General features: G+C 46.1%; 2 protein-coding genes across 6 annotated transcripts in view; one reads left to right on the top strand and one right to left on the bottom strand.

Annotated features, from left to right (window-relative positions):
• The first annotated feature begins 1,409 nt into the window (after window positions 1-1,409).
• Window positions 1,410-24,318, top strand: part of CALCOCO2 (calcium binding and coiled-coil domain 2) — a 40,418-nt gene continuing 17,509 nt past the window's right edge. Inside the window, exons 1-2 of one of the 4 annotated variants that reach the window (XM_082194397.1) lie at window positions 1,410-1,475; window positions 8,977-9,106. In XM_082194397.1, the coding sequence (XP_082050523.1) occupies window positions 1,425-1,475; window positions 8,977-9,106 (181 nt within the window). In that variant the 5' untranslated portion in view covers window positions 1,410-1,424. Of the gene's footprint in view, window positions 1,476-8,976; window positions 9,107-14,197; window positions 14,354-14,949; window positions 14,974-18,685; window positions 18,826-24,318 lie in introns of those variants that run through there. The other 3 variants (XM_082194398.1, XM_082194400.1, XM_082194399.1) reach the window with 3 other exon arrangements.
• ATP5MC1 (ATP synthase membrane subunit c locus 1) lies at window positions 3,125-8,776 on the bottom strand. Of its 2 annotated transcripts, none has more exons than XM_082194571.1 (5): window positions 8,675-8,776; window positions 7,194-7,242; window positions 6,067-6,144; window positions 4,251-4,426; window positions 3,125-3,361 (listed from the first exon to the last, which is right to left on the bottom strand). In XM_082194571.1, the coding sequence occupies exons 2-5, from the start codon at window positions 7,230-7,232 to the stop codon at window positions 3,247-3,249; spliced, it is 408 nt and encodes a 135-aa protein (XP_082050697.1). In that variant the 5' UTR covers window positions 7,233-7,242; window positions 8,675-8,776; the 3' UTR covers window positions 3,125-3,246. The 2 variants fall into 2 exon arrangements, with proteins under 2 accessions (XP_082050697.1, XP_082050696.1); XM_082194570.1 differs by having other exon boundaries at window positions 8,588-8,722.

Below are 24,318 nucleotides of genomic sequence, written 5' to 3'. Positions count from 1 at the left end.
AAGCTCCTCTCTCTCGCCTGTTGATTACTGCAGCAGCCATACCATGAGGCTGCAGGAAAGGATGAGAGATGGGATTTCCCCCCATCTGTATTGCTCACAGATCATGCTCCCCCCCTTTAAAATCTTTCCATTACAGCTGCTCTCTTGCAGAGTAACTAACAGTACTCGACTTTGCTTCCCCCCCTGATCAGTCTCTTTTCGCTTTGTGCCTTTTAGATTGTAAGCAGAGACTGTCTTATCGCTGACAACTGTCAGTCTTTAATTGTGGGAGGGGCTGGAAATTGTGATAAATAGAGAACTGAAACACAAGGGATCTTAGCTCATAAGTTATACAACCCTTTACCACTGAGGTGCTGGGCAGAAATTCAGCAGGCAAATCTTCTGAATTGCCATCTGTTCAATTTCAGCAGGGAACAAGGCTTTTAGGCTGCAGTTCTACCTACATTTACTTGTGGGTAAGCCCCATTGAACTCAGTACATCAGTGCATAAGATTATGCTGTCAAAAGCGCAAGGTCCTTTCCCGGGGAATAAATCCCATCCTTGCAACAGGTAAGATTGGTCTGCCGTAGTTGAAACAAAATTTTAAAAAATCCTTCCAGTAGCACCTTAGAGACCAACTAAAGGTAAAGGGAACCCTGACCATTAGGTCCAGTCGTGGCCGACTCTGGGGTTGCAGCACTCATCTTGCTTTACTGGCCAAGGGAGCCAGCGTACAGCTTCCGGCTCACGTGGCCAGCATGACTAGGCTGCTTTTGGCGAACCAGAGCAGCGCACGGAAATGCTGTTTACCTTCTCGCCGGAGCGGTACCTATTTATCTACTTGCACTTTGACGTGCTTTTGAACTCCTAGGCTGGCAGGAGCAGGGACCGAGCAACAGGAGCTCACCCTGTCGTGGGGATTCAAACCGCCAACCTTCTGATCACCACCCGCATCCACAGATAACAAACTTAGTTGGTCTCTAAGGTCCCATCCTTGCAGTATAGCTTATTTTGCACAGACTTTGGATGGACTGGGCATGGTTAATCCAAAGCACTGTGGCAAAAGCGGGAGGCAAAGGCTCAACGCCACCCACTTTATCGGCCATTTTGCATTAATTCATGTGGGCCTCCCAAATTCTTGGATCTAGGAGCAACGTTGGAAAATCTGCTTTCAACATGTGGGGCACAACAAAGCTCCAAGCCCTGCCCACAGAAGCGCCTCTTTCTGACGTCACGCCATCACGTCACACCGGAACTGGCCGAAGACTGTTCCCTTTCAGGAACAGAGCGCCTCATTTGCATTGATAAACGTCATTTCACTGCCCCCTCCGCCTCAAACGCGCCGCTGATTCAGCCTTATACGCATTTGTACGCGAAAGCCGAGTTTCCACGCTACTTTTTTTTCCTCGCGCGAGTTGAAGGATCGAAGATCAAACTCTCGCGCATGCGCAGCAGCAACCAACTAGGCCCTCCTGGGAAATTCCCTGTGAACGAGGTACAGCCCCGCCCCACGCTCCGTGCCCTTTTCCCCGTCGGGTTCCCACCCCTACAACCGTCACCGCCCTCCCACAACCTCCTCACGTCTCTCTTACGTACATCTCTCACACTCTCAACCGCCATTCACCATAGAGACTGCGCGTCCTCCATTCCCTAGAGCGTATCCTTGCTCCACCATAGAGCGCCCTAGAGCGTTCCCGGAAACGTCGGTATCGAAAGAAGCAGCGGCGCCCATGTAGTCAGGCACTTGGGGAAGCACTGGGTGTGCCTGTGGGTGTGTTTAATGGCGGGGTGCCTGGGGTTAAAGCCCCTTAAGGAAAAACTACCCCTTTTTAGGCTGACGTTCTGTTGTTGTGAGTTAAATCTCTGCACTATTTAAGGGAAATCTTACCAAGTAAGTCCAGGAAAGCTCTGAAGGTCACCGAAGTTTTGCCCTTTAAGGGTTAGCAAAGTTCAAACGGAACCCCTCGCACTAAATAAAGTATGTTCGTTGTAGCTTTACTTAAGAAATCATAGAATTGTAGAGTTGGAAGGGACCACAAGGGTAATGTAGTCTAACCCCCTGCAATGCAGGTTTTTTTTTTTGCCGAAGGTAAGGGCTCCAACCTATGACCTTCAGAATAACTTTAAAAATTAACTTCAAACAGACTGAACGAGGAAGAAGAAATGGGCTTATATGGAATCAGGCCATAGGAGATATATATATATATATACATACATACACACATAACCTGCACATTTGGTACTTGCCAGGACTCATCGAAAGGAAATACAGGGTTAGGTGTCCTAAGGTTCAGACTGCCCTCACTGCCTTTATAAAGGGAGATTTTGAACAGGGATAAAAAGGCTCCCTTTTTCTGTAACACTCCAGGTTTTGTCACAAAACACAGAATTTTGGGGCTCAAAATGAGACTGACTTCCAAAACATTCGGAAACCAAGGCGCGGCTTTTGATTGGCTGCAGGAAGCTCCTGCAGCCAATTGGAATGCGTGGAATCCGTGTTGGACGTTCGGGTTCCAAAAGAATGTTAGCAAACCGGAACACTCACTTCCAGGTTTGCGACGTTCAGGACCCAGCCAGAACATTCGAGAACTAAGCTGTTCGAAAACCAAGGTATGACTGTAAATCTAAAAAGTCTTCATATATGAGATACTCATTGGCATGCCAATTTTATGAGGGATTGGAACTTACTAGTCTCAGGGTGCAGAGAAGCTTGTTTAATTTTTGTAACCACGTATTTAAAGGTCCTGGGCTATCACACCCTTTCCAGCTGCTGAGGGCAGTAAACTTGCTTCAGTAGTATAGAGACAGATTATTTGAAAATAAGGTATGTCTCTCCCCTGCATGCAACTTCGGTATAGACCATCCTTCCTGTTCCTTAGGCAAACTCTGTATGGAATTGTGGGCCTGATGACATTCCAATTGTATCCTTCAAGCAGATTGTAGAACTGTTCTCTTCTCTACAGTATTTCTTAGTGTCTGGGGGCTAATTGTGGCACTGAATTTTTAGCCAACTATATTTTATTGTAAATTACAACAGGACTGTGCCAGATTGATTTGGCACATTATAATTTTTTCTTCCCCTTCTCAATATGTGCATATTTAAGAATTACGAGCAAACTTTTAGGATGAAAAGCACAAAACAAAAAACTTGAATCTTATTTATTTAGAGAAAGTTTGTTTAAATCTGTTAACACCCTGGCAAGGGAGGCAGGCTCAAACTGGAGAGGACACAGACAGACAGCAGCTGCAGCGTAGCTCCAAGGCTTTCACATGGCAAACAAAATGAGGAATGCCACCATCAAACAGAAGAGCCCCATGGCCTCTGAGAGGGCAAAACCCAGGATAGCGTAAGAAAACAGCTGCTGCTTGAGGGATGGGTTCCTGTAGGGAGAACAGAAGAGAAATCTGTAAGGTAAAATCCCATTGGCTTTTCCAAAATAAAAAGCTGCAATAGGCTTCCCAAGCCCACTCTTGAAAATGTGTTTGTAGAACCTCAGAGTGAACACGGGGAAAGCTTTGTTAACTAACAGTCATAAATATATCCACCACATCTCACTTAAAAGGTGTTTAGATTGTTCTTAGATTAAAGGTATACAACCATGGAAATCTGCTTTACAAAGAACCACATATTTCAAGCCTTGTCATTAGTAATTTGTGGTTCATAGAGAGTTGAAGGAGAGGCAAGACAGAAAACTGGGGGGAAGCATCCCTTAATTTAAATTTTGAAATACATGGATACATTCTAATAAATCATACTATGTTCCAAAATCTGTGAAGATACTTTGTCTGAATACAAACATTTATGTGCTCACATACTTTCGAACCACAGACACACTTCACCAAACAGGAACATTTAGAGAGAGAAAATATTCTTCAATCCATACACAGACAAGAATCGCTTCTTTAGCACAAAAAATATTACATTGAGAATGGAATACCCAGCTGGTATGAGCACTGTGTGTACAATACAAGCTGATTCTTACACTGAAGGTAACTTTGGTTATGATCTTTTTAACAGTGACACCTTTGACACTATTGGTTTGAAAAAGCTATTTTTCTCATCAACAAGACACTTGACAAGAAAATTCCATGCAGATTCCACCAATTCTCTTCTATTGCAGCTTTTCCTACCTGGAGTTTCCAATCACTGTCAGCTGCTTTAAAAAACTGCTTCTCCCAAGAGGAATGCATTTGTGGTAAAAGTCTTCACAAAAAAAATCTAAACTGCCTGCTGAAACAAAGCAGAAATGCTTTCCCCAAGCTAACTTACCTGGCATAACCAATGATTAAACTGCCAAACACTGTCCCAATCCCAGCTCCTGAACCAGCTACCCCCACAGTAGCAGCACCAGCACCGATGAATTTAGCAGCAGTATCAATATCACGGGAGACAGCAGTGGTTTGGAATTCCCGATGAGCTAGCTGACGATTCAAAACTCCAAAAGGCTGTGGAGGAAGCAAGTAATTAGCATGATTTATATCAGTCACTTTAAGCCTCCAAATCATTTTCTCTTCCTAACAGCGTTTAATCCAGATGTTCCCAAACAATGGGTGGGTAGACATCAGGCTAGCAGGACCTACTTTGTTTCTTTATTAGAACCTTGAAGCCAACCAGGGCCTCCACTGGGGGCAGGTGGAAAATAGCAGCTCAGCTTGATGGATCACTAAGAATGAAGAACAGGGCTGGCTCAACCTATGGATTTGTGATCCGCAAGAGAACCAAGCTTGCAATTTCTTTCAGAAAATAAATCTTGCCCCAGTAAGCTAACCGTGGGTGGGGCTTTTTACAGTTGCTGATATTGTTAAGAGAGTCAGGAATCCTTGCCAAACAGATCCCAGGCTGCCTTCTGCCCACCTCCAGGGCAGGGGAAGGACATACCCAAGACAGGGTAGAGAAGAAAGAAGGGAAGAGGCAATGGCCTTGGACACAGACTACTAGTTTTCTAAGCATTGGCTGTGGGGGAGTGGGGAGAGAGAATAGCAAATAATGCCACTTAGATGTCTCTGCCAGGTCATGGGCTGGAACAGAAATGCAGGTCTCTAGCAGACGTAACCGTTGTTCAGTCACCCTATTGAAACCTTAAGGGTGTGTGTGAAATGACCTCCCTTGTAATCTAGTTACGAGATGTAGCAACCACTGAACCACAACTATGCAGATTCTGAAAATCTGTTTGATGTACAAACAGAGATATGCCTACCACACATACAAAGAATACCAATTCTTAATGTTCCCCAATCCAGTAGGAGTAAAAGGGAATTCTGGGGGAAACTACTCAATGTAAACGTTAGAATAGCAATGAAAGTTTCATGAAGGCTTAAATTTATGCAATTTCCTATCCAAAAGGTTTTTTAAACTGAGCAAGGAGGGTGACCAGTTGAAACATAAGTTAAGTTTTTCAACCCTGTGTAACAGCATGCTTTTTTAAAAATGAAGGACATAATGGTTTTGAAGTAGTGCTTTCCTTTGAATTTTTAAAATATTAACATGGACTCTAAAAAATCAACAAGACAGTAGCTTCTGCCAGAAAAAAATGTCCCTTCTTATAGTATGCTGATGGTGTAGAAGAGCTTCTGCAGGATTTATTCCAGTATTGCTCACACTAGGCCAAGTGCAGGGAACCGCTGATGCTCCAGTTGTTGCTGAACTCCAACTTGCATCAAGGCCAATGGCAAAAGATGATGGGAGTTGAAGTTTAGCAACTTTTGGAGAGCCACAGTTCCCCCACACCTTTTCTAGGTCACAAGGGAAGAGACTTCTTACACCAGCACTACTACACTTTTTCAGAGGGGTGAAACTGGTTTAATTACGCATGGCAGCATCGGTTCCTCTTCTAGATACTCTGATGGAAGCTAAGCTGTCAATGTCATGTAAGAGGCAGCTAGTGCTAACCTTCGAGTTTGAAAGCAAAGAACTTAATATTGTTCCCACATCATGAGAAAATAATGTATAGAGTTTTATTGTTTGGCTGTAGTTTGGGATCACTGCATGATGCTTTTAACCATTTTTTTGTTCCTTTTTGTAAAGAAAATCAAGGTGCAAACAAAACCTGAAGATAGCAATGAGGAGTCATGCTGTTTATTCCTACCTGCAGAGTCTGAGTCTCTGGCCTGCTCAATATAGACAGGGAAGCTGGCCTGGTTAGAGCCCGAGAACAGCAGCGGAACTGGAAAGAAAAACATTAAATTCATATCAGGATATAAAGAACTGCTCTATTCAGAGACCAATGCAATCTGTTCTGACTGACAGTGGCTCTTCAGCATCATAGCCAAATTTATTTCCTAGCTATCCCACTTGATCCTTCAAATGGTAGATTTTAAGGATTTAACCTGTTGTTAGATACTTGCAAGATTTATCCTACACCAGTGAGCTGAGGCCTTCCCCCCAACTGGTGATGAGGCACTTCTGTGCTGATCAGAAGGCAGTTCTCTTTCAAGACAGGTATGCCTATTCATCATATAATGTAAATTCTCTGTGGCAGGAGATTCTAGATCTTGCTTGAATACACAGCTTCTCTCATATTGGAAAGGACATATATATGCAAGAGGGAAAGTATTCATTGCTGCCTATTAAACCTAGCTAGAGACTCTAGACATGAGCAGTAGTCTTCCTAATACTATTTGTATCAGGACTTGTGCACTCAAATATTTTTGTCCATTTTTTAAAAACAATCATTAGCTGCTTTGGGGGTCCACATGAATTGATACCAAATGAACTGAACAGATCTTTCTGATCAACTCACATCAGCCCTAGTCAGCATGACCAATGGTCAGGGATGATGGGAGCTGTTGTCCAAAAATATCTGGAGGGTCACAAGTTCCCCCATACCTGCCATAAATTCATTCTCATAGGTAAAAAACCATTTACTGGTTCACCTTACAGAGTCCGAATTACTTCCAAGATAGAGATGTTTTGTTTTGTTTTCTAAACTGGAACAGAGTTGGTCACTCACCGAGGACTATTATAGAAATGCATGGGCAGGAAGACTAAGGATTTATTGGCTTGTAACTTTTATTAACTTTTTTGTAAGTTTGGTTTAACATACCCTTCAGAAACTATTGTTGACTGAGTTCAAATGACATATCAAACAGCTCACTCTTAGTTTTTCCTCTTTAAAGAGATTTTACCCATTGTAACGATGAATAATATGAGGAGTGTCAGATACTAAAGTAACCTAAGATACACTAAGGCACTTGCAAGCCAAAAATTCCTTACCAGAGCTGGCGAAGCCAGGAGAGCTACTGGAGTCTGCATTCTGATGATCCTGAATAAAGGGGGAAAGTCACATTTTACAAAAACACCCACTGAATACTCTCACAACTAAGAGGGAAAGCCCAGTGTGTGGACAAAATGGAGTACATTTCCTTATCTGTTTCAGTATAGCTTTTTATTAAGATTTTGCAAACTAAGTCCTGAATTAAAGGGGGAGGACAGAATGGCCTTGAAAGAACACTATTAATGGAGAGTCCACTTATTCACAAAGAGCAAGGAAGAAGCAGATAGCTTGTAACTGTGCATCAGTGACCTCCAACTATGGACAGACACCACAGATAAGGTGACAGACATGAAACCTGTCAGGGGAAAGGCAGATGACAATCTAAGCTATGTTTGTCCAACACAACATTGCTTCTTACAGCAATTAGGCACTCAAAAATGGCATTTGACTTTGTAATTGATTGAAAGAAGGGTGTTTAAGAGAAACTGTGCATAGCTAGGAGCCACAAAAAAGCACAATTAGATAACAGGACTTGCAGAAAGTTAGCCAATATTTCAAAGCTGCAGCTGTCCCCCTGAAAACAACACCATCTGGAACCGGATCGTTGTGGGCTACAAAGCCTTTTGCCCCATCCTGAATCTACCAGCTTCCCAAATCCTTTCCCATTTTGTAGGTGGCATCCCAATGACCGCCTCCACCATCTACATTTTTGTTAACTTCCAGCACTGAAGAAGACATTGGCCGGTTCTCTTCACGTTAGTTGCCCTTTGCACACCTGCCGCCTGCAAACACACCCCGTTTAGCTCCACAGCATTCCCCTAGTCCTTCATCTATGCCTTCGCCCTGCCCTTCCAGAGAAACATTCACAGGAAGACAAAACCGGTAACTAACAGGCCGGTTGCACTAGAAGCCATCTCGCCCTGGAGTTTCTAGCCCACAAGAAGGACTTGGTCCACCATCTAGTCTAGCATGTCCGTTAGCAAGCAGGCCAATGAGCAGAGGGGGCAAGCGAGACTCTTCCACCTTCGGGGTGGCGGCTTCGAGCCCCACGCTGCGCGAACGATCCCTGCATTATTGCAAGGGGCCGGACTAGATGGCCCTCGCGGTCCCTTTCCAATCCTACGATTCCGCGACTGCAGCAACCTACGTCGCTCAGCCGTCAAAAGGCGCCCCTAAGAAGCAGCGAGTGATTCACTCGCGACGAGACGGGACGCCTTTTAACTGCTGCTCCCAATTCAAACGGGCCTTCGGGATGAAGGGAACCGCGAACGGCGCGCTCGTGGGAACAGACCCGAGCACCGGGGTCTCCCCGCTCCCCGTGCAGCCGCCTCACCCTCGCGGGAGGCCCCGGGACCGGGCGGGCGCCCTCCCCGCTCCCCCTGCACACACTCACCTTCGGGGACGATGAAGGGCTGCACCGAACCTCAAAGTCGCGGCTCTCCTGACTGGACCCAGCCAAGCCCCTCCCGCCCTCGCTCACCTTGCCAATGTACCACAGCGTCCTCCGCTCCTATTGGCCGCCGCGACGCAAGGAACGCTGCCCGGCGGGGCCCCGGTGGCTCACGGGAGACGGAGCCTCACCGCCGCCCGCTATTGGCTGCCGGACCCTCGCGCTCGCGCCCCTCTGCGTGCGGATTGGGCAACTCCGAAGGATCGCGGGTCCCCCATTGGCCGGCCGCAAAACCCTCCCCTCCCACTGCTCCCGGGAGCGTTCCACCGAGCGCGTCAGAGGAAGGAGACCCAGAGAGGGTTGAGTCACGTGCTTTTGTTCTTTCTTGACAGGCTGGAGGTGACTGCGCGGCGGCGAAGCGCTCGAGGAGTCACGTGGTGTCGGGGAGGGGCGGAGAGCGGCGCGCCTCAGATCATGACGTGAAAGAAACTGCGCGTGCCCGTATCGTGTGTAGAGATTCAGGCACGTCACGTGTCTGCTTTGCTAGGTGTTCCGTTGCTGGGAATTGGTTGTGAGTTCCTAATGAGTGCACACTTAGGGATGATACCCTCCAAAGGGGACGCGGCTTGATCTCTCTAGATCAGGCATAGGCAAACTCGGCCCTCCAGCTGTTTAGAGACTGCAATTCCCATCATCCCTGACCACTGGTCCTGTTAGCTAGGGTTGATGGGAGTTGTAGTCCCAAAACATCTGGAGGGCCGAGTTTGCCTACGCCTGCTTTAGTTCTTTCTAACGTATGCTCTGGTGAATGTGGAGCGCTGACTCCATTGAAGAGAATTGTGTGTGAGTCGAAACGGACACTTTATCGGTGGTGTTGCAGCCGTGGCGGTCCATTCACAGGAGGATCACTGCTGCAGTTATCAAGGTGATGCTTGATACAGTGGTACCTCGGGTTACATACGCTTCAGGTTACAGACTCTGCTAACCCAGAAATAGTACCTCAGGTTAAGAACTTGGCTTCAGGATGAGAACAGAAATCGTGCTCCGTTGGGGCAGCAGCAGCAGGAGGCCCTATTAGCTAAAGTGGTGCTTCAGGTTAAGAACAGTTTCAGGTTAAGAACGGACCTCCGGAACGAATTAAGTACTTAACCCAAGGTACCACTGTACATGCCTGAGCCAGGCTGTCTAGTAAACCCCCTAGTCTCCAGCGGGATTTGCTTCCCAGATAGGATCGCAGTCTTAGACTGCAACCCCATTTGTTTTGGAATAAGCCCCATTGAATTCAGTGGGAGTTATTCTGAGTAGCCATGGCTAGGATTGGAGCCTAAACAATGTAAGCAGTGCTGGCGGGGGGGGGGGGGCTCCCCAAGGGCCCACAGTGCCAGCACCTTATTTTCCAGAAGAAAAGCACTAGTTAAAAGGGTGGCACTTAACTATAACAACTTCATGGTGAGTATCGGCACCTTTTTTTCTAGAAGAAAAGCACTGTGCTTAGGTAATTACAGTGGTGCCTCGCAAGACGAAATTAATTCGTTCCGCGAATTTTTTCGCCTAGCGAATTTTTCGTCTTGCGAAGCACGGTTTCCCATAGGAATGCATTGAAAATCAATTAATGCGTTCCTATGGTCAAAAAAAGTCCAAACAAAGCCAAATTTGGTACAACAAGAGTTTATTAAGTGCTCTTTAAAGTCACACATACTGTAAAGAGCAGTTCAAAATTCAAACCCAGATTTTTTTAAAAAAAACAGCAGAGTGGCCCAATGGTCACAGAAAATCATAAAAATGCAGGGAAAAAACCACAAGCTTCCAGATTCTTGCAAACCCCTCCCCAACTGTTCCCCCAGCCACCCAGCACACAGAAATTCAAATCCAGAATTTTTTTTTAAAAAACAGCAGAGTGGCCCAATGGTCACAGAAAATCATAAAAATGCAGAAAAAAACACACAAGCTTCCAGATTCTTGCAAACCCCTTCCCAACACCAAGTCCTTGAATTCCAAACACCCCAACCCAAAATCCAAAACCCCCCAAAAAAGTTTTAAAAGCTTAACTTACCAAATGGCTGCAAAAGAAGTTTTGAAAAAGCTTCAAAAATCACCAGTGTCTTTAAAAACCTCAAAAAAGGCTACTATGTACACTGCGTTCTTTGAGTTGCTCCTCAAAGTCAAGTCGCAACTGTATTAACAGTGTTAAGAAAAAGGAAACAAACTTGCAAGACGTTTTCGTCTTGCGAAGCAAGGCCATAGGGAAATTCGTCTTGCGAAGCAGCTCAAAAACGGAAAACCCTTTCGTCTAGTGAGTTTTCCGTCTTGCGAGGCATTCGTCTTGCGGGGCACCACTGTAAGGGGTTAGCACCATAGAGTACGCTGCCCTGCCAGGCTTGGTTAGGTAGTTCCTCTCCCCTCACATTGGAGGAATGTAATTAAGCCTATTGTTTCCCTTCAGTCTACCTGAGCTCAGCATGTGAACAGGTTTTGAAAATGTAAATTCATTTGAAAATACTTTTTTCTGTTTAAGCTGACTCTCCTCTTGTCCCTGCACCTCCATCCCTACCATGGAGACACCCAACTTACTCCATATTACTCTGGCTGGCAACTAGGTTTGCCATGTTACCGTACTTTAAAGAGCAGTCAAACTGATACTATCTCCAGAAGAAAGATCCATCACCTTCTTGTATATAGTTTTAAAAGTTTTGTTTCAGCAGCGGTTTCTGTACAAACCTGGAGCAAGCTGAACTCTCCACTTACCCCATCAGTTGATATACCTTGCTCCAGCAAAAGAGCAATCAGGAAGTCCCTTTAAGCCCCTAATTCCTTTGTAGCTACTTGAGGAACCTGCCCCATACCTCACCTATGACATCAGGTGTAGGGCAGGTGGGCATGGTTTGCTAGGAATAGCTTCTCAGGCCAAATTGAGACCCCTGTCAAGCCCAATTCCTCATTCCTACTTTATTTGGCATAGATTTAAATGCCCATAGTGATCTTATTGATAGATATGTCTGTCCACGCACCTACCAGCAGGAGGAGACATTAACCTATCTTCTTTGGAAACAGTTAATGTTAACTCCTTTCTTGAGAATGGCTGCCCAAGGTAGATACATAGTTTAGAAGTTGTTTCCACAGGTGACACTGGGGCTGCAATTCTGAATTCTGCATGTCTTTAAAGTGGACGTCTGTAAGTCTCGGCTGTAATCATAAGCATCATTATGAGAAAGTAAGTCCCATTTAACCACAGGCTTGTAATTACTAGACTGAGACTCAGGTCTAGTTTCCACTTCCAATAGAATGTTTCAGGGCTGGCTCAGGATGTTTTACCACCTGAGACAAAACAGAGCATGGTACCCCTGGCACCTTCGCTTTCCACTGCAGTCATCTGAGGCAAATGGTGGCGGACCATGAAAGCCCCAGTATGCTGAAGACAGTGGGGGAGAAAAAAGGAGGCCAGCGTGGAGAAGGCGGGCAAAAAATGCAGGAGGTGGCAAGCTCCTCAGGGCAGGGCTTTGCCACCCTTCCCAGCTGTCACCACCTGAGGCGACTGCCTCAGCACGCCTCATGGGTGGGCCGGCTCTGGAACATTTCTTTTTTCTTCCCCAGGATAGAAATGAGAACTGCCTTTAGGAATAAATACAGAAAATGTGGGTTTTGTGTGGGTTTCCCCCCTTCTTTAAGAAGAAGAGTTTGTTTTGTGTGTTGTTGTTGTTGTTTTTTAAAGAAGTTGGACATCTAAAGCTGTAATGTGACTGCACACAAGGTCATGAAACACAAGGTTTCTTTGTGCAACTGAATGCTGAATTTTGGCAGGGTGCAAGTCTGGGTGTGCAATTTAAGGAGACTGACCTTTGCTACAGCTTGACTGGTATTCTGTATGGGTGATTTTTGACTTGAAGTACTTTGATCTGTAGTGTTAAAGCTGGACTGTTTTGCAGAGTTGTTGTACAGTGGTACCTTGGTTTGCATACGTTTTGGATTACAAACATGTCAAACCCGGAAGTGCGTGTCCTGGTTTGCAACCTTTTTTTGGATTACAACCCATTTTTTTGGGATTATGAACACAAATTTTTTGGAGGCCTCATTGGCGAAACCACGCCTTGGGTTATAACCTGTCTTGGTTTACAAATGGACTTCCGGAACGGATTATGGTTGTAAACCAAGGTACCACTGTATTCTGCCTCAACCTGACACCCCACCACCAACCTGCAATAAGGATATAACAAGGCTGACAGTGCCGCCGGATTGTTGTAAATCACTTAGCTTCAGTACCAACCTGTGTTATTAACATAGCTTTACATTGCCACTGTGTTAACAGCTTCTACTCCCACAGCCTGCTATATGGTGGGAAATGGACTGAATTGGCCATGAAATTTGCACAGGCATGGCTATTATCTAAAAATTAGGACTTAAAAAAATAATGTAGGTTGAAACCTGTACACATTTACCTGGGAATAAGTTCCACTTCCATTTACTTCTGAATTCAGTTGCATCTACATCTCAGTAGATATTCATAGGATTTTGCTGTTCATATTTCACGCCAAACCATTCCCGAGTGAGGAAAAGCAGCAGCTCCTCTCCTGGACCTTTCTTTTCATGGGAAATCACACTGCTATGTAATCACAGCTATATTAAAAGCTTAGGTTTCTGCACTGATTTCTATGGGCGGCCCTCACTTTCACCAGGGTGGGGGGAGAGGATATAAAAATGCCTTTGCCAATGGAATCCCATAAATTGACTATAGAGACAATAAGTTAATGCCTCTTTCCATTTATGTTTTTTAATCTGTGTATTAAACTCAGTGGGACTTACTTTTGAGTAAACGTAATTAAGACTGGCCTATAAAAACCTCATTAGAATTCTTCACATTTATAAAGCCAATGAAAAGCTGTATGCCTTTGGGCATTTTCACCAGAACCTGTTCATATGTACTTGGGAAGGAAATCCCACTTAATTAAATTAGATTTATTTTTAATTAAATGTCTGTTCGACTTCATAAATGTCCTAAGGAGAGTAATCCTGTGCACATTTATTCAGAAGTAAATCGCGCTGCATTCCAGATAAATGTGCTATCTAGTTGCAGGCTTAGTTGTAGTTCATTGGTAGAGCATCTGGCATCTCTGGATAAGTTAAGGAGAGGCTCCCTTTCTGAAACCTTGGAGAGCTGCTGCCAGCCAGTGTTGACAGTACTGAACCAGATGGAGCACTGGGTGTAAGGCAGTTTCCCACAACTGTTCAGTGGAAGTTCCTCATTCCATTTAGACGCAAAACCAGCAAATGCCACTCACTCAATGTCATTTGAGAAGCACATTACATTTGTGAAGGTGGGCACCCGGTTTTAAACTGGTTCCTTCTCCTTTCTGCCCCACACTGACTACCAATATTCACCAGTGACACTCTCAGGACTATCCAGTTATAAGCTGAACTGCCTTTTGCTCCAATTGAATACTAAAGCACGGTTTTCCCTGGGGGAATGCAACAAGGCAAGAGGAAGTGTGGATAAGCCTTGGAAAGCAGCTTGGCTCTGAAAGGGCTTCAGGCGTTGAAGAGCTCTTGCTCCACTGCTTCACAAAACTACACTTCCCAGCATTCCCTGCAAAGGGTGGTGCCTTCAGCTGTAAGTTTCCAGGCTAGGGGCTGTCCGATGACTGAGAGTATCAAGTTTCTCCCCTTTGCTAATCAGCGTCAGCTTCTCTGTTTTAGTAGGAAGTAGCAACTGATCTGTCCTGTAGATTCTCGCATCGCTAGGAAGGGGGCTGTTTGGCTTCTTCTCCACTTGGAAGGGTGAGTAGGCAGTTAAGAGTTACCCCACTCTTAGCAACAAGTCATCTCTTTCCTGAGCGGCTCTCCTTTTCCAACTGGGACTGGGAAGGGGGTAGTTTGATTTATTTTATAAAGTGTGTCGCACATTGAGGAAGAGAGCTAGCTGCGCACTGGGGGTGCTAAGTGCAGGAAGGAGGTCAGGCAGTGATGGCAACCGGTTGCAATCTTATGTCATGCGCTTGCCTTGTGTTTTGCTTTGCCAGTACACAGAGGAAGCAATCTTTCACTTGATCAGGCTACTTCTAGATTGGAGCTTTCCAAATTTTTCATGTCGGTGACATGCTTTTTAGACATGCATCATTTCGCGATGCACTAATTCAGTTTTACTAGCAAGCCAGAGGTTAAACCAAGCCCTTTCCCGTCCTGTGAGAAGCGTGGGGAGCGTTTGCGCAACACACCTACACACTGCAGCCAACACACTAACGTGTCGCGACACACAGTTTAGAAAGCTCTTTTCTAGATGTTGTGGACTGCAACCCTCACCAGCCCTGACAGTGGCTGATGGGAGCTTCAGCCTACAACAACAACAACAACAACATGTCGCTATTCTGAGTGACACTGAACAGATCCACGCTGTACAAGTATGTGTTCTACCTCTACCTCCCATTCTAGTTATTTAGGATAAAAGAAGTTGTGGGTTGGGATAACAAGATTGTTTGTTTGTATTAAAGTGAGGTAGTGTTGGAAAAAGTTACCTGCAAAATATCCATCATTATGATGGGTGGTGAAGAAGGGCTTGTAAGTATCTTAGCCGTGTTATAGAAGTCCTTTTTCCGTGAGGCCCAGGCTGCCCAGTGTGACGTTCTTTTCCCCATAAGAGTGAATGTCACACTGTTCAGTTCTGTGAGAAGAAATAAGGGCATGCACTTGGACCTCACATCTAAATTGTCACTGAGTGATATCCAGCCTCCAAAGCAGGGGTAGCAATGTGGTACCCTATAACTCCCATCATTTCTGGCCGTTGGCCATGCTGGCTGCGGCCGGTGGTGTTCCCTGACATCTGAAAGGCACCACGCTGCCTATCTCTGCTGTAAGGCATTAAATACATTATTACAGTCACAACATGGTTTAGGCGTTTGGAATGGAATATTCGTGTTGGTTCTGTCCCGTTACAGAACAGCTTGTGACCTGTTTAAACAGTGTGTGATCGCCTTTGTGTAACTTGCATGCCGAGCCTCAAGTTGCAAAGTTAAAAGGAAATGCTTTCTGGGGAAGCATTCGTCCCCCCACTTATAAAAAAAAATTAGGCATCTAGCACAGGAAATATGTAATGTCCCCCAACAGAAGCATTGGGATGGTGTGTTACCGCAGCAGTACATTGGTTGTGCTGGAGCTGGTAATCTGGAAGCAACTTGAAAAGAAACAGAAACAAGAATGTATAAGACGCATTGTGGCGTAGTGAATAAGCATATGAGTTGGAAAGTCCAGGGTCAAATATCTTTTCCGTTGTAAACGTTGCAAGCTGCTATGTGTCAGCATCGACCCTCAATCTTGCCTGTCTTGCAGTACTGTTGTTTTACTGCAAGAATATATATGAAGCATTATGAAGAGGGCTGTGAATTCAGAAGCAGCACATACGTGTGTGTGTGTGTGTGTGTGTGTGTGTGTGTGTGTGTGAAGACCTGGGCTTAATCCCACATATCAAATCTCGGCCTGAGATCTCAGAGATTCCTTGTTAGTCAGCACAGAACACACAGGACCAACGGCCAGTATAGTAGGATATGTAACTTGTGATTACCTAAAACATTTTTCATATTTAGCAAAGCAAGTCTCTGCCCTCCGCATTCTTTCCACCTACAATTTCAGCAATTATGAAGCTACGGCACTTTCATAGATCGCTCATATACTGCATAAGTTACTTCCTATAATGTAGTGGTTAAGTTCACTGGTTAAAATCTAACCTCTTCCATGAGTTCACTAAGTGGTATTAGGTAAGCCACTCTCGTAGCTTTCTTCTACCCCACACACCTGCAATATGTATATGATAGCACTATCTTTTTTTGTAAGGGTGGCTGGGATTTTTTGAAGTACTTTTGAATACCATAAAGCATGATAATAAAGGCTTGATGCTAATGTAGCTAAATAAGACCACTGTAGATGCTTGCAAGTTAGGAGTGATGCTGTTAACCACTACTAGCAAACATATTTTCAGCTTGCACTGTTGTGGATCTCTCCTTCCCACCCGCCAACTACTTGCATCCTCTGGATTCTTTCTAGACTGAAACCACTGTCTCTCTCATAGCCTTTATTCCCTTTCTAGACCTCTTTGTTTACCTTCCCCCTTTCATGTTCCTCCATCCTTGGCCTGCGTTCCTTCGCAGTGACATCCTGTTGACCAAAACAATCAGCATGCTTTATTTCAGCAGGCCATGCAGGCAAAGCGTGGGGAAGCCCACTTGGCAGCTTGGGAAAAGAGAGCATTTGGGCTGTTTCCTGGCTGGCCTAAGAACTTGTTTCTGTTTCCCCATCTATAGACAAATATCCAAATAAATCCCCAAACACCATTCAAAATGAGATTTCTAAGAATACTCGGGCAATGAAATTAGCTACTGAAAGGGAAGCTGTTGGAAACTTAGGAAGGAACTTAGGAAGATTAAATGCTTGTCAAGGTTGCTTTAGATATAGGTGGAGCCAACCTTATATTTGGCAATTTGCCTGCTAGCCATAAATGGAATCCAACAGCCTATGTTTCCATGCTGGCCATGGAAGAAGGTGGCTTTCCTTCCTCTGCAGCCAACATGGAGATGCAGTTTACTAGAAGGCTAGTAATAAAAACAGACTTGTAGGCTAATAATTTTTGCGGGCATATTTACAAGGCTGAGTCCTCTAACTGCTGGTTCTAGCAGGGCTTCTGCAGGATTGTACTCCCTGGGACAGATTGCTCTGTCTTCCACTCTGCTGCCTTTGATGATCTCCAAAATCTGCTGCACCATGGGGCTACATGAGAAGTCATCCTCATAGGGCTGCTGGTGCCCACAGCTGCCTGTGACTGTTAGTAGGGGATTTTCTTCTGGTTGTACAGGAAAATGCGAAACATGACAACTAGAGGCCAAGTTGAATTGAGACGGGGACTTTCCCAAATTGGTGGAACAGCATGTCCTCCAAGCATGTCCCTTGCTGGCTCAGATTATTCAGATGTCTGAATTTTTGGTTTTGCAAAGCAGTTGATTGATTGGAATTCCTTGTGTGGCCTTTTGATGTGCCAGCACAGCAATATGCAACTGATGCTTTGGCTTCTCTATGCTAGTTCTGGACTGACCCCCCCCCAGCTGTCTAGGTATATGAAAACTACTTCACAATCCCTGCTTTGTTCTACAGCAGGCACCCCCAAACTCGGCCGTCCATCTGGTACGCAGGCTGAGACCCTACCTGCCCGCGGACTGTCTCACCAGAGTGGTGCATGCTCTAGTTATCTCTCGCTTGGACTACTGCAATGCACTCCATGTGGGGCTACCTTTGAAGGTGACCTGGAAACTACAACTAATCCACAATGCAGCAGCTAGACTGGTGACTGGGAGCGGCCACCGAGACCATATAACACCGGTCTTGAAAGACCTACACTGGTTCCTAGTACGTTTCCGAGCACAATTCAAAATGTTGGTGCTGACCTTTAAAGCCCTAACCGGCCTCGGTCCAGTATACCTGAAGGAGCGTCTCCACCTCCATCGTTCTGCCCAGATACTGAGGACCAGCGCTGAGGGCCTTCTGGCAGTTCCCTCACTGCGAGAAGCCAAGTTACAGGGAACCAGGCAGAGGGCCTTCTCGGTAGTGGCACCCGCCCTGTGGAACGCCCTCCCACCAGATGTCAAAGAGAAAAATAACTACCAAACTTTTAGAAGACATCTGAAGGCAGCCCTGTTTAGGGAAGCTTTTAATGTTTGACAGACTATTGTATTTTAATATTTTGTTGGAAGCCCCCCAGAGTGGCTGGGTATAAATAAATTATTACTATTATTATTTATTTATTTACAATTCCCATCATCTCTGACCGCTGGTCCTGTTAGCTAGGGATGATGCCGGTTCTCCAGTAAGATCGCTATGGCATTTCAGTGGATCTGCTCCTGTGCCTTTAAGAGAAGCCCCAACAAGTAGTATAGCTTGTGTGAGCTAGAAGGTAAAGTGTTGGTTTAGGACCAGGGAGACCCAGTTTCAAATTCCCACTCAGGCATGCAGCTCATTCAGTGATCGGTCAGTCAGCATCTCTCTGCCTCACTGAACACCCACTAGCTCTATAAATATTGAAGCGCAGTTGTTCAGAAACGGGGCCAGTGAAGCTTTTCCTGGCACGGATGGGGAAAGCTTCACCGACTTCATTACTGCGCCCACCATTCTGCTGTTATGGCACACTTGGAGCAGTAAACAAGTATGCTGCTGTCTTCTGCCAAGCTCTGCCACTTGACTTGGACTCGGCATTTGATGGCCTTATGGCACAGGTAGGTGGCAGGTGTGTCTCCTAAACCCTGCACCAGAGACAATTGCTGGAACTCGTATAGGGTGCGGCTCCTCAATGACACATGGAAAGTGAAAGCTGCAGGCTATTGTGGTTCTGCTGTAGGCAGGGTATGCTGTTAAATGCTTTCTCAATTCCAGGAAATGGCAGAGCTGGCTGTTGGCTCTGTTTATCTCAAAGTTTGCCTATTCAGAAGAGGATGGAAATGAGCAGCACATAAAGAAGGACTGGCTTTGCTTTGTGCTGAGGAATGTTACGCATCTGAATCTCTCTTGCAGGGAGGTCTCAAGTCCTGGGATAGTAGAAGGAAGAGATCTAGAGGCTGTTCAGCAAGAGGCAGGATGGGTGCTGTATCTTGTCTCCTTTTTGTATTTTGTTCTGCTTCTCTTTTTATTATCTATTTACTACATGGAGCTTAGGGATGCGGGTGGCGCTGTGGGTTAAACCACAGAGCCTAGGGCTTGCCGATCAGAAGGTTAGCGGTTCGAATCCCCGTGACGGGGTGAGCTCCCATTGCTCAGTCCCTGCGCCTGCCAACCTAGCAGTTCGAAAGCCTGTCAAAGTGCAAGTAGATAAATAGGTACTGCTCCGGTGGGAAGGTAAACGGCATTTCCGTGCGCTGCTCTGGTTCGCCAGAAGCGGCTTTGTCATGCTGGCCACATGACCTGGAAGCCGGCTCCCTCGGCCAATAAAGTGAGATGAGCGCCGCAACCCCAGAGTCGGCCACAACTGGACCTAATGGTCAGGGGTCCCTTTACCTTTACATGGAGCTTAGGGTAGTGTATATGCCACTCCTCCTCATTTTTATCCTCTCAACAACCCTGTGAAGTAGGCAAGGCTGAGAAGCAGCAACTCAACTCAGTGTGTTTTGTAGTTAAGCAGGATTTGAACCTGTGTCTCCCTAGGTCCTAGCCTGACCCTCTATACTTGTTAGACCATGCTGGCTCCCCTGGCTAAGCCAACAAATGCTTACTGGAGCACAGGAGCAATGCACAGGAAACATCAACAACCTTGCTGAGGAAATGACTGGTTTGGCAACACATGTCTTCCAGAACTCGGGTTTATTCTTTGTTCCCTTCCTTCTTTCCTTCCACAACCTAAGGCAACGGTGGGAAACCTGTAGCCCTCTTGATACCGTTGGTCTACAACTCCCATCATCCCTAGCCATTGGCCATGCTGGCTCAGGCTGATAGGGACTGGAGGGCTTAGCAGGGGTCAGCAACCTTTTTCAGCAGGGGGCCGGTCCACTGTCCCTCAGACCTTATGGGGGGCCGGCCTATATTTTGAAGGGAAATGAACAAATTCCTATGCTCCACAAATAGCCCAGAGATGCATTTTAAATAAAAGCACACATTCTGCTCATGTAAGAACACCAGGCAGACCCCACAGATAACCCAGAGATGCATTTTAAATACAGTGGTACCTCCGGTTACGAACTTAATTCGTTCTGGAGGTCCGTTCTTATCCTGAAACCCTTCTTAGCCTGAGGTACCACTTTAGCCAATGGGGCCTCCCACTTCCGCCATGTTTCTGTCCTCATCCTGAGGTAAAGTTCTTAACCCGAGGTACTACTTCCAGGTTAGCGGAGTCTGTAACCCCAAGTGTTTGTAACCTGAGGTACCACTGTAAAAGGACACATTCTACTCATGTAAAAGCACACTGATTCCTGGACCGTCTGTGGGCCGGATTTAGAAGGCGATTGGGCCGGATCCAACCCCTGGGCCTTAGTTTGCCTACCCATGGCTTACAGCCTTGCCTTGACTTAAGAGCTGCTCATGGAGGCAATTTTTCTTCAGGGAAGGGTAGCCAACATGGTGCCTTCCAGACATTGGAATACAATTCCCATTATCCTTGGCCATTGGCCATGCTGGCTGGGACTGATGGGAGTTGGAATTCGACAACTAGAGGGCACCACATTGTCTACCCCTCCCTTAGGGTGAGGAAGCAGGAGTTCTAAAGATGTGAAGAGGCTGTCAGTGCTGTTTTCTCCTCCTGCCACCAGCACCGGTCCACACGTTAACCTTGCACACATATCTACATGAAGATGCAATCCAGTAGCACAACTATTGTAATGAAATGGAATTGTGCAACAGGACTACTGCACTCTTATCACATCCTGTGTTAATTTCAGCAGAGCTTGTGGAGGAGAACGTCCCCTGAGTTGTCCTCTGTGGGTCAAATCAGTTCACCTGCTGTTCTGCTGCCCTTGATGATACCCAAGGTCTGCCACACCGCAGGGCAATGTGAGGAGATGTTTTCCTCATAGGGCTGCTTCTGTCGACAGCTGCCTGTGACTTTTATTAGGGGATTTTTCCAGGGTGTGCAGGGAAAAGGAGCAGCATTACAACTTGAGGCCACGTCGAATTGAGATGGGGGACTTCCCTTCATCCCCAGATTTGTGGAACAGAATGTCCCCTAAGCATATCGCCTCCAGGCTCGGTTTATTCAGATTTCTGCTATAAATAACTCCAAATCCTACCACCAGACACCAGGGAACCTGCAGATGGAACAGATTTCTGAAAAGATTAATGAAGTTGCCTTATCTGGAATGTTGCCTTTGTTGGAGCTGTGGGGAAAGTGATCACAGAGATCTGGAAATCTTCAGAGCTTCCAGTATTCTCTTTCCATAAACATTAGCTTAAGAAACATCCCCACCCCGTTTAAAAGTAAAAGCAACATTTTTGCATGGATCTGTGCTGTGCAACTTGAGATCCGTGAGTGTTCCGATATCCCCCACTCCCTCTCTCCCTTTTTAAGTATTTAAATATCGGTGTCATCAAGACCGGCATGGCTTGATTGTGATGCCAGCAAGCGGAGCATCAAAAACAAATCATGCCTATTTGGCTGCTGGCATCCCCACCAATTTCCTTCACCCTGTATGCCCTCTCTCTCTGTTATCTGGAGCGGTCATGTCTTGCTGCTCTTCCGCTGCTGTGAGGATCAGCCAGGGAACTCGTGCTTCTGCTTTCCTGGAATTGGGAAAGCAGGAAAGCTGTCTGGGGAGAGAGCTCCTCCTCTCTGGTGACTGGCCAGGACCTGATCAGGTTGCTCCTGAAGCACCAGAGAGAATATTTTATTTTGGATTGGCCCAGGACAGAAGTCGTCAACATGGTAGCCTATAGATAATGGTAGACTCCAGCCCCCATGTGCCCCAGCCAGCATGGATGATGGGAGTTGGTAGTTCAACAACTCCTGGAAGGCCCCATCTTGGCTACCCTGGCTTGAGTCAGCATTTTAGCTGGTGTGCACCAAAGACGCTCCCTTTCTGCTAATTAACACTAGATTCAGGTAGGTAGCCATGTTGGTCTGATGCAGTCGAAATATATATAAAAAATTGTCCAGTAGCACCTTAGAAACCAACTAAGTTTGTTCTTGGTATAAGCTTTCGTAGGAAGCTCTGCTAGTGTAACAAAACATTTATTGGGCGTGAGAAGAGGGGGGACCTTTGAAATTATGGCTCCGCTATCAACTGGCCTGATTTGCACTTTCAAAAATCCCCCCTCCTTGGAGCGGGGGCTGCTTGGAGGAGGAAAGCCTCCCCACAGTGCATGGGTGGTGCCATTTTGGCTAAATAAACATTGGCCCTGAAGTCAGGAAATAGAGGGGGGAAATAGGGCCTGCATCATAATGTTGCCGTGTAGAGCATTTAACAGTAGCAATCAGCTGTGTTGTATTCTTAGAAACACTGTTCCATTTCTCTTTGGTTTTACATTTCCCCCACTCCTGAGGCTTCAGCATTCGGTGGCCTCTTGAGCATATTCAGTCAATCCTCATTGGGCTGTTCAGGGGTAATTTGGCTCCTTTTGATTCCCCTGCTCCCCCCTCCCCAGAATGATTTGTGTGGGTTTCTTTGTACTTCTGCAAATTTTGGGGGTTCCCTTGAATATGCTCCTTATTGTCTGTGATACTATTTTAGACAAACAGTTAGTGGTGTTTGGGGAACTGAAGATTTCAATTAGTGTAAAGGAAGAATAGGTTGTAACCCACCAGGATAATTCTCCTCTGGGAGCCCAGATGAAGATATCCCCAGTGGATTATGCACTGTGGGACAAATTTATCTGTCTCCACTTCGCTGCTATAATAATGCTTAAACTCTGCTACCTGAGGAGACTGTTTCACCTGGTCTTGTGGTAATAACCATTTTCACAGAACACCTCACTAGTCAACAAGTTGGACTTTGGAGAGTACACTGGTGCCCATTATAGATAACCTTATTTAATTTATTTGTTGTCCACGGGCTTGCCCTGTTTACTCAGGTCAGCAAATGACATTATGAAATAACCAAGTTGGCATGCTCATGTTTGCCATTGCCCGACATGTCACTACTATGCGTCTTTCCATCTTTAACTATAAAAGAAACTTAAGGCCAATTCATGTGGCTATATTGCTGTTTCATCCAATCCTGCTCCACACCCAATCCTGGTCCAGTAACATCTGAATGAAATGTACATAGGTCTGGTGAGTCATGAGGGCAGTTCCCATGTTGGTACTGCCAGCCCCCAGAAATGTGTCGCGTGCATGTTAGACTTGTCGGGAATGCGGACAGCTATGCTCAAATACGAGCCTTCAGTCTGATCTGTGGAGGAAAAGAATAATAATAACAAAAGAAGTGTCCTCACGTACACTACATTTCTGTGAGAAAAACTGTGGTCACACTGAAGTTCACGTGGCCGCCAGTAGACGGCCATGCCAACTGCAGTGTGGTGACAGAAAGCAGCCGGCAGGCAGTTGGCAGGCAGCCCAGGAGAGTTGCTGAGGATGGAACTGTATTTAGGAGACCCCCTGTTCCCCCCACAGAACCACAATTCCCAGAGTGGCTTAACAAACAATCACTCTTCCCAGGGAACTCTGGGATTTGTAGCTCTGTGAGGGGAACGGGGAGTCTCCCAGGCCCATGTAGGGAGAGGGGCAGCTGGTTAAAAAAAAAAAAAATCCAGTCAAAGGCGACTATGGGGTTGCGGCACTCATCTAGCTTTCAGGCGGAGGGAGCCAGCGTTTGTCCACTTTCCGGGTCATGTGGCCAGCATGACTAAGCCGCTTCTGGTGCAACGGGACACTGTGATGGAAACCAAAGTGCACAGAAATGCCATTTACCTTCCCGCCACAGCAGTACCCATTTATCTACTTGCACTGGCGTGCTTTCAAACTGCTTGACAGGAGCTGGGACAGAGCAAGGGGAGCTCACCCTGTTGTGGGGATTCGAACCACTGACCTTCTGATCTTCAATCTCAAGAGGCTCAGTGGTTTAGACCACAGTGCCACCCACGTCCCAACTTGGCTGTCATGCCAAGAATGTCACGTGCCTCCTAGATGACCAGGGACTCCCGCCCCATCCGTCAGACAAGCTCTGCACAGGTCTCAGCACCCTTAGCAAACCACAGCTCCCAGAATTCTTTGGGGGAAGCCCTGAAGTTTACAGTGGTACCCTAGTCCTTTAAATGTATGGTGTGAATGTGGCCCTAGTGACCTCATTACA

The sequence above is a fragment of the Podarcis vaucheri genome, assembly GCF_965113315.1.
Source record: "Podarcis vaucheri genome assembly, chromosome: 13".
In the NCBI taxonomy this organism is placed as follows: domain Eukaryota; kingdom Metazoa; phylum Chordata; class Lepidosauria; order Squamata; family Lacertidae; genus Podarcis; species Podarcis vaucheri.
The sequence above is the reverse complement of the archived record's forward strand: the minus strand, read 5'-3'. Positions and strand labels throughout refer to the sequence as shown.

Excerpts from the sequence above, each read along its gene's own strand:
- ATP5MC1 (XM_082194571.1), bottom strand. The coding sequence starts at position 7,232 with ATGCAGACTCCAGTAGCTCTCCTGGCTTCGCCAGCTCTG. Across the intron at positions 6,145-7,193 it reads TCCTGGCTTCGCCAGCTCTG|TTCCGCTGCTGTTCTCGGGC; the intron begins GTAAGGAATTTT and ends TTTTCTTTCCAG. Across the intron at positions 4,427-6,066 it reads CAGAGACTCAGACTCTGCAG|CCTTTTGGAGTTTTGAATCG; the intron begins GTAGGAATAAAC and ends CTTCCTCCACAG.